The 9,868-nt window shown below is 46.9% G+C and overlaps 1 protein-coding gene across 1 annotated transcript; it reads left to right on the top strand.

The window, feature by feature from the left end:
- Positions 1 to 246: 246 nt before the first annotated feature.
- Positions 247 to 7,081, top strand: EBNA1BP2 (EBNA1 binding protein 2). The gene is made up of 9 exons (XM_024744792.1): positions 247 to 518; positions 602 to 685; positions 889 to 1,058; positions 1,665 to 1,788; positions 2,875 to 2,964; positions 4,614 to 4,689; positions 4,924 to 5,017; positions 6,586 to 6,748; positions 6,895 to 7,081. Exons 1-9 carry the CDS (start codon positions 453 to 455, stop codon positions 6,943 to 6,945), a joined length of 918 nt encoding a protein of 305 aa, XP_024600560.1. The 5' UTR covers positions 247 to 452; the 3' UTR covers positions 6,946 to 7,081.
- The last annotated feature ends 2,787 nt before the right edge of the window (positions 7,082 to 9,868 follow it).

Below are 9,868 nucleotides of genomic sequence, written 5' to 3'. Positions count from 1 at the left end.
CCCTCCCCCCAGCAACCTTCTCCCGCGCCCCCGACCCCGCTCCTGCCTCTCCTCTTTCCTTTGGCCTTCGTGGCTTCCTGCTCCTCCGGACGACCCCGAGGGACCGTTCCCACCTGTCACTTCTGCTCTCTAGATCACCAGAGCACGCGTGTATACAGGGTACTACGCCTACGAATCCCAAGCAACGCTGCACTCCCAGACGCCGGAGCGGTTCCTATAGCAACGGGAAACCGGAAGTGTGTCAGCAGCCGGAAGCGGAACTCCTATCAGAAAGTTCAGCTGCACCTGGGGGCTTTCGGGAGCTGGTGCTGTTCGAGTCCACGTGGAGCAGCGGGCGGGAGGGCAGGGGGCTGAAAGCGGGCGGAGGTGGCGACGAGGGGAGCCCATTTCCAGGCGCGGGGGCCTCGGGCGCCTTCGCTTCCTCCGGCGGGTGTGGACGTGCGTGCTGGGAGATGGACACTCCCCCGCTCTCAGGTTCGGACTCGGATTCTGACGACTCCCTTGTCACAGACAGAGAGGTAGGTGTCATCCGAGCTCGTGGGGCTGCGCGCAGGAGAGGGGTCCTCACTGCCCGGTACTGACCGCCGATCGTGCCCTGTAGTTGCAGGAGGCGTTTTCCCGAGGGCTTCTGAAGCCAGGCCTCAACGTGGTGCTAGAGGGGCCGAAGAAGGCCGTGAACGACGTGGTGAGCTCGGGCGCCCGGTTGGAGGGTGCTGGACTTGGGATGCGCGCGAGGCACCGTTGTGCTCGGGAGGCTGCGTTCTAGTCCCAGGAAAGACACAACCTGCGTATTGCCAAGAGGGTCAACTACCTGTCGGGGTCTTGGGGGTTAGCTCTTCGTCCACTGGCCTGTTACTGTCTTGCGAGCTTAGTGTCTGAATTTCCTAGAATGGCCTGAAGCAGTGTTTGGCTGAATTCAAACGGGATCTGGAATGGGTTGAAAGGCTTGATGTGACCCTGGGTCCGGTACCGGCAATCCGTGGACCGCAGGCAACATCTCAGAACAAGGATCAGAAAGCTGTTGATCCAGAAGATGACTTTCAGCGTGAGATGAGCTTGTATGTATGTTTTCAGATGTGGCAGAGGTTGTGGGTTCTTGTGCTGGAGAGGGGGAAGCCGTGAGCCCGTACTCCTCAGAGGTGTCGTATCGTAGGCCGGGGTGTAGGGAGGAAGGCTTCTTTGGACTGAAGAGCTAGGAGATTCTCCCTGGTTGAGAGAAGAGCCCCTTTGTCCAGCAATCACAATTTAAAGTCCAGTTTATTTTCAAATACCCAGTTTTAAAGTTTGTGTGTGTGTGTGTGCAGTTAATTATTAGAACAAAAATTTGCTTACGGAATGCCCTTATATAGGCTCTTCTTAGTGACCAAATAAGAATGTGTAATTAGCATTTGTTTGTAAGTTAATGGGCACTTCTAAAGTGGTCATTCTCTTAAACTACTAATTTATTTTTAGCAATACTCCCCACTCCTTTTAAAAAGAGTGTACATCTCAATTTCTCCCATTAAGTTAATGAGGTTTTATTACTGTTTTTGTTTGTGTGTGTGTTCTTGCTGGTGGAGGTCAGATGTTGAGAGTCCTGACCTTGGATGCCTCATGAGAGCAGTGAAAAGGATGTAAGGCCTCTCTCCCTTAGCTTATTTTACACTTTTGTCCTACATCCTCAGCTACTGTCAGGCCCAGGCAGCAGTGCTTGCAGTATTGCCCCGCCTCCATCAGCTCAAAGTCCCTACCAAGCGGCCCACGGATTATTTTGCAGAGATGGCCAAGTCTGATCAGCAGATGCAGAAGGTGAGAAACAGAAATGGTTTTCTCTGGATAGCTGAGGCGTTGTACTTAAGGGTATTCAGCTGGCTTATCTCCTTTAACATTTACACATAGGCATAAGCCCACTGATAGGGAATGGGTTGTCAGTGGACAATTATTATCTCAGTTATCTACATCAGATTCGTGCCAATCGCCACCAGTTGGATAAATGTAAGGGTGACATTTTCCCAATTTAAACAGTTAAGGGGAGGAAAGTACTGTAAGAAGTGTGGTCCCTGAAGTAAAGATGGCCTTTATGCATTTCCTAACTGGCTTGGTCATGGCATGATGCGTGGAAAAGACAATAGTTCTTTCCTGCCAATGCCTGGGGGCAGCACTATAACTGGTAGACAGTTACCTTTCTCTGGGCCTCAGTTTTCCTTTTCTGTAAAATGAAGGATTAATATATGGCTCAGATTTGATATAATTTAGAGTTAGGTAGAATTTGCCCTCATTCAACTTTGGGAGGCAGAGAATTACCAACATCTAATCCAAGATATACCTAAATAATTCCCTTGGGTCTCAAGCTGGATTTTCTTTTCTCAGTGTACTCAGGGAAGCTAATCTAGAGACGAGCCCAGACCCATCTCTGCACATTCAAACTGACAACTGCTCATCCTTTAACTGAAATGTGTATGTTTAATGCATGCTGCTAGGTACCTGATATCTGTTTGAGCTTTTATTGTGTACGTGGTGTATTGGAGAAGGGGGCCGAAGCTGCAGACTGGTTTCACCACAGTCTGCCGACAGTAGGGATGGAGAGAAGTTAGTCTTCTCTCCTGGTACCATGCCATTTTGCGTAATGGATCAAACAGCACACTGGGAGGAGGGAGGTCGCTTTGATATTCTGGTTGCAAGGCTGAGACTTTTGGTGTCTTGGACAAAGTGGTCAGCCTCTGGGCCTTATCGTCCTTGTGTGTAGAACGCAGGGCTTGAAGTAGATGATTCACAAGGTCCCTTTGAGCCCCATAGTTTGCAGAGCTGGAGATAACTGCTCCCTGCTGCAGTGCGTCCTAAGCAGCAGTCATCCCATTTTCAAATAACATAAGCTGATAATATTTTGTGTTTTAGATTCGACAGAAGCTGCAGGCTAAACAGGTCGCCATGGAGAGGTCGGAAAAGGCTAAGCAGCTGCGAGCACTTAGGAAATACGGAAAGAAGGTGGGAAGGAAAAGGAGCGGGGTTGGGATGGGGCCGAGTGTGTTTGTCGGTAGATTGCTTGGTCTGCGTTGGTTCCGTGCCCCGTGTGTGTTCCATCGTGTGTTTACTGTTTCACAGTGGCATGGGTGCTAGTGTCCGTGAGCACAATCCCTCCTGGACACCTGTGTGTAGCCAGAGGTAGTGTGGTCACTACCGGCAAGTCATGTGCTTCTCTGGGCTGCAGTTTGCACACCTGTACAGCAGAGAATTGGGTCCAGATCAATGGTTTCCCAACCTGACCTCACAGCACAGTCAACTGGGGAAACTTCAAAGCAGATTTCTAGGCTTTGGGAACTTTGGGAATCTGTATGTTCTCATCCCTTGCCCCTAAATCTTCTCAGATGTTTCCAATACACATCCTGGTTTGAGACTCACTGGCCTAGATGATTATAAAGTCCTTGAAGGAATCAATCATATTATTGATTGTTATCCAATCAGAAAAAATGGCACCAGTATGTTTGAACTGTGACTGAGTTCTAATGTAAAGCCAGAAGGCATATACCGTGAAACTTTCCTTGATTTCCTTATTTATTTCATGGTTACCTAAGAAGGAAGATGACAGGAACTAAACTTAGGGTTGTGGGAAGAAATGACTGTGAAGAGGATCAGCATGGGTGTTAAGACCTTGTTAACATTTTGGACGTAAACACTCGTGATCTGGGTGCTGAGCTGCCGTCCACAGTTGCAGTTATTTCCCTGATGGATCCTCAGCAGGGTATGAGCAGATTAGCATCCTGGGCTCTGCACGAGGGCAGCTGTGGATCTATTGGATGGATGTGGTTGGTGGTTGAGATCAACTCAAAGACTTGGGCAATTGGTTTAACATAACTTAAATTATCAAAGGAAAGAATAACTTGGTCGGGTCCATTAGCCCCTTGTTTCTAATGTGAGGAAACCTCAGGGCTGTGTTTCTCAGTGGGGGACAATTCTGCTTACCGGGGAACATTTGGCAATGCTGGAGACATTTTTGGTCGTCGCGTCCTGGTGGGGAGCGTCCTGTTGGCAGCTGGTGGCTAGAGGGCAGGGAGGCTGCTGAACACCCTACGGTGCCCAGGGCAGGCCGTGCCCCCACACACACACAGTGATCCTGCCGCAGCTGTCATAGTGTTGAGATGGAGGAGTGCTGCCTTAGAGTTCAATCATCTCTTTTTGTCCTTAAAGCTTTTTTTCTTTGTTTATCAGGGAGATTGTTTTCTCTGTTGGTACTTTCATGCCTAGCAACAGTAGGTTAGATATTTAATCTGCCCAAATATAATTAGTGGGAGAATTGGATGTAGACATAAACATGATTTGTGCAGTTTTGTAGGCAGGTTGTGTCATGGGGTAAGGGTGCAGACTGCCTGGGTGTGAATCTCAGCTCCGCACTTTCTCGTGTGTGACTCAGTCAAGTTGTGTAACCTCTCTGTGCTTCAGTTTCGGGGTCATAAGAATTTCTACTTCACTGGGTGGTTGAGACGAGAAATAGAGAATATCCTTAGAGCTTTAGTGTAGTCGTGGCACATAGTCAGTGTTCAGCGGTGGTGGTAATGTCACAGCGTGGCTACTGAGAGAATGTAGACACTTGTAGTGCCGGCTTGGAGTGGGTTTGACAGTCCTGTGTCCACGTCCAGGTGCAAACAGAAGTTCTTCAGAAGCGGCAGCGGGAGAAAGCACACATGATGAGTGCCATTAAGAAATATCAGAAAGGTGAGTACATTCTCTCCTAAGGCTGCAGAGGAGCAGGGGTACCTGCTAATTCTAACAAACACATAGTGTTCTAGAGGCTTGATTGATTGGGAACTACTGGACCTAAGGCTTGGGAATGGTGTGGGGAGCAAGATGGGCCTCTTAATACCAATTCCATAAGTAACATCCTTCTTTCGAAGCTTAACCTTTTCTTAAAATGTGATGGCGCTGATCAAAGTACTTCTTCACTCCCAGGCTTCTCTGATAAACTGGACTTCCTGGAGGGAGATCAGAAGCCCGTCGCACGGAGCACGAAAGAAGGAGCCAAAGGCCAGCAGATGAAGAAGGGGTATGGGTGCCGGGTTCTGTTTTGGTGGTGGTGCATGCAGGGCCACAGTTCACAGTGTGACCTCAGTGCAGAGAGTGTGGCCACAGCTACAGGCCGTGTGATGGGCCCGTTCAGCCACATCAGTCTTTGAAGTTTAAAATGAGGCGATTTCAGGATTTGGCACGTTTTGAGTGAACACTCGGTAGAAGTTGATTCCTCACGTGTGACGGTTAAGTGTACAGACCTAAGGTTCCCATCTGGACTCTGCCGCTCATTAGGAGGGTGGCTTTGAGCAGGTTACTTCACCTTTCTAAATGTTAATTTCCTTATCTATGAAAATGAGAAAATTGTAAGTGCCTCTTAATATTAGGAAGATTGAAAGGGATAATGTTGGATATTATTACTGGTTCTTTTCGTTTACCTTTATGCATTTCTGGACACCCGTCCTGGGGGAAATGGTCATTTCTGTATAATATAGTACATGCTGTGATAGAGGCATTAGATATAGTAGTCTGGAAGCACATTTTAGAAATATGTGACATGGTCCAGGGGTCAGGGTCAGGTGATGACTTCCTGGAGGAGGGTCCACCTGAGCTTAATGTGAGGCATGAATAGGAAGGAATTAACCAGAACGGGAGAGACACGGGGTTTCGGGAAGAAAGAAGAACACTAATGAGCAGGAGCGTAGAGATGAGAGCAGCCAGCATTCGGTATCACAGGGACACAGCGTGGGCAAGGAGTGGCGCGGTGTAGCTGGGGGGACCTGGGCCGGGCACAGGGCAGCGTTCGTTGGCCTTGTGAAGAGCCTGGGCTGTATCCAGCAGTCAGTGGGGAGCCGCTGATGGGCTTTATTCAAAATAGCGAGCAGGTCACGTTCATATTTTAAATATTTCAGTGTTGCTTGTGTAAGTGAAGGAGGCGGGGACTGTTACAGAAGTCCAGAGAACAAGATAATGACATAGAAGTGTTAACGGGGGTAGAGAAGAGAAAATGGGTTGAAGAAATATTCAGGAGGTTAAATGAGCAGGTCTCAGTAACTGAGCTGGGTGTAGAAAATGAAAGAAGGAAGAATCAAGGCCCACTCCAGGTTCACAGTGTGGGTGGCTGAGTAGATGGTAGGACCACCAGCCTCAAGTTAGGACATAGATACAGGAGCTGAAACCAGTCTAGAAGGGAGGTGACGTGTGACTTTGGATATGGTGAATTGAGATTCCTGTGGGACGACCAGTTTTAAAATGTATGGCACCTGAATGTTAACTGCATTTAATATACTTGAGAGGAACTGAAACAACTGAGGATGATTTAGCAAGATTTAGTGTAAGTAGAAAGGTTTCTGAAGATAAGTGGTAAAAGCCACACGACATATCTGGGTCTTTTCCTGATTCTTGCTTTGTTTTCCTGCTTTGGTGGTTAAGACTGTAAAGAGATGAGCTTGCCTGGGGAGTTGGTAGAGTAGAAATGTAGGGCCAAGGATGAGATTCTAGGTACAGTAGTACCTGTACAGATAGGAAACTGAGGGTATTCTTGGGTAATTACATTCATCAGGATTTGCAGTGCTGAGGGTAACGTGTAAGACTGCTTTTTTCCAGGCCCAGTGCCAAGCGACGCTATAAAAACCAGAGGTTTGGTTATGGTGGGAAGAAGAAAGGCTCCAAGTGGAACACTCGTGAGAGCTATGATGATGTATCCGGCTTCCGGGCCAAGATAGCTCATGGCAAGGGCCTCAAGAGGCCTGGAAAGAAAGGATCAAATGTAAGTGAGCTGGGGGCGCAGGTGAGGGGCCAGAGCAGCTTCCTCTCCCACCCCGCCCCTCCCCTTCCCTTTCTTTCCCTGTATCCTGACCCTGAGGCAGAAGGCCAACTGCTGTGTGAATACATGTGGTGTTTCCTTTTCTGCAGAAGAGACCCGGAAAACGGACAAGAGAGAAAATGAAGAGCAGAACACGCTAAATAGGCAGCATCTTTGTATACAAAGACCAAGAAAAAGGGATGGAGACTTGGGATTTCACAATGCAATTGGATCCCTTCTGTTGGTTTCCTTTTGTAAAAATTCTTTCAATAAACTAAAGAAAAATTTTCAGAGAAATATATATTCTTGGTTAAAAACTCAAGACTAAAAGATTTAGAAGTTACTTTTTACATATTAAATAATACTGCCATTTGTTGATAATAAATAAGTGAGCCCTGTTTAAGTTAAAAGCATGGATTCTGGGGCCAGACTGCTCGGTTTGGCACCTGGCTCTGCTGCATACTTGCTGCTTGACCTTGGGCCAGTTAATTTTTCTGTGCTTTGTCATCTCCATGTAGACGTGGTAATAGTATCTACCAAAGAGGGTTCCTTTCAGCCTTGAGTTAATATGTGTAAAATGCTTAGGACACTGCCTGCCATATGAGAGTGTATACCTGCGTAGGCTTATTTTGCTGGGGGGGGTGGCTCTCCCTAATGTCTGCTGAGCCATGGTGGTGCACGTTTGAAGCTTCTCCACTGCTGGCTGGGAGCTGTGCACGGGTTGGATGTGGTGGGCGGGCCGTGTTTGGGCTTTCCTGTATCTTGAAAGGTGGGAAAGGAAGACAGCTTCCCTGCCCTCCTCTCTCTATTCCAGTTCAGAAGCCATACTTTAAGGAGGCCACAGATATCTAAGAGCTCTATATGCTTAGGCAGAAAAAACAACTGATTTTCACATTGTTTCCTTGTAGCATCATTGGGACTTAAAAAAGGATCTCTCTGGTTTCCTATGATATTGAGTTTCTAGAACAAAAAGAATGAATTTAGTTTTTGTAAACTAATTTCAATGAGCAAAATTCCAAGCAAACAAGTCGTGTTCTCAGAAGACCACCATGTTTAACCCTGACCTATTTTGACAGTCTGTACAATGGCAGTGAATGGGGTAACGTATAGTAATTCCAATAAGGAGCCTCAGCTCAGAGACTTTGAATTAAATGTGGAACATATTGAGAGCTTTAAGAAAGGTGAACACAGATTGCCAGAGTTCACACTGGTAGGGACAAAAGTAAATTACTGATTTGAGTACTTCTAAAGGTTTTGAAAACAATGTACCTTCTTTCCTTTTTTTTTTTCTTTATAGCAAATGGAATCACTTTCCTTAATTTCAGAGGTATACTTTATAGAACTCAGCATTAGCCCCCATACTGCTTTAAAATGCAATTCCATGCATTGAAAGATAAGTAGGAGCTAGCAGTTCCCATTACCGAGTCCAGGCTGTTCTTGCTTTGCTTTGTTCCAATATACGTGGACTTCAGCTATCAAGGTGCAGTTGTAGCAGCAGTGTTCCTCGACAAGACTGTTCATGTTTCAGTTACCAAAGTATTGTTAACCAAGTAATTGCAGAAAGTAGAAACTTTGCTGCTGGCTCTTCAGTTCATAAACCACTGCATAAAAGAAACATAATGAATAGTGTCCAAATACCACTGCTTTTGAAGCATGTGGGTGATTGGCCACTGCACACCTGTTATTTAGTTCATGCACAGGTGGCAAGGAGTGCACTTGTGTTGTCTCATCTCCAGCGAAAACCCACATGGTGTTTTACAAAAGTAAGTCATTGAAAGAGGGAATTGACCAACAGATGAAAGTGCGGCAAAGAAATGAAAAGTGGTAAGGTTGGAAGTAAAATGGAATAGAATGCAAATGGAGTTATAGGAGAGACAGGTGATGGGGGGATGGAGACAAGGCTGCTGTTGTAGAGACTAGATAGAGATGCAGCCAGAGAAATAGTGAATGTGAACTTAACAGAATGAGGAAAATGATGGAAAGGATGATGATGTCCCAGAGGAAGTGACACTGGCAGAAAACTTCCCATTAAAGGGACTCTTGGAGATATTTTGTGGCATTGAAAGTACAAATGATAAAATGTTGGAGGTGAATCTGATAGGGATAGAGTAGGACAATTCGTTTAGAAATCCCACTAGGGGATCAAAGACAGGGAATTTTAAAGGCATTCAGGAGGCTGTTGTAAGCTAATGACCACTCAAGAAAATCCAGTAATGTAGCAATAATCAACACTACCTTAAAGGAAGACCAGGTGCATCCAAATATCAGGCACACTCAAGCCACAAATCCTGATAGTTAAAATACTGCCACCCCCCAGCACCTTGATGTGTTCACCCACCCAGAAGCTCTCCAAACCCTGCAGTCTAGGGGTCTTTGGAGGTTTCATTATGTGGGCGTGATTGATGAAATCATGGGCCATTGGTGATTAATTCAATCTTGAGCTCCTCCTCCCTCCCCAGAGGTTGGGTGGTGGGGCTGAAAGTTGCAAGTTTCTAACCAAGACTTGGTCTTCCTGGGGAGCAGCCCCCATGCTGAAGCTGTCTAGAGGCTGCTAAGAGTCACCTCATTAGAACAAAAGACCCTCCTACCACCCCTATCCTTTAGGAAATTACAAAGGATTTAGGAGCTCTGCGTCAGGAACTAGGAAAAGACCAAATCTCTTTCTATGATATCACAGGTCACCCTTTGGTCATTGACCATGGATTCCTTAGAGCAAAAAGTTTGTAACAGTTACGAGATACTGGCCCCCTTCTAGATTCCCATGTAGTCACTAATAATTGGTCTAGTCCAGCCTTGTATGAAAATGGCTGTCAGGGTGAGGCCACTCAGCGTTGGAGCTTCCATTCAGTCTTGGCAGGATACAAAAGCAGGAGTGACTGCAGCAATATATGGCTTCACCCCTCAAGGCATAAGTCAGGAAGAGCCAGATGGAAGAGATACAGAGAGCAAGGGATTCGGGGGCAGGGTGGGGGGCAGTGCACAGAGCGTCCATGCCCTCCCTGGGCGAGTGACTCTCCCAGCACCTCCGTGTGTTCATCTACCTGGACGTTCCCCGGTTCTTGTTTCCCAGGACCTTGTTTCCCA

This window comes from Neophocaena asiaeorientalis, unplaced genomic scaffold (genome assembly GCF_003031525.2).
Source record: "Neophocaena asiaeorientalis asiaeorientalis breed wild unplaced genomic scaffold, Neophocaena_asiaeorientalis_V1.1 scaffold478, whole genome shotgun sequence".
In the NCBI taxonomy this organism is placed as follows: domain Eukaryota; kingdom Metazoa; phylum Chordata; class Mammalia; order Artiodactyla; family Phocoenidae; genus Neophocaena; species Neophocaena asiaeorientalis.
The sequence above is the reverse complement of the archived record's forward strand: the minus strand, read 5'-3'. Positions and strand labels throughout refer to the sequence as shown.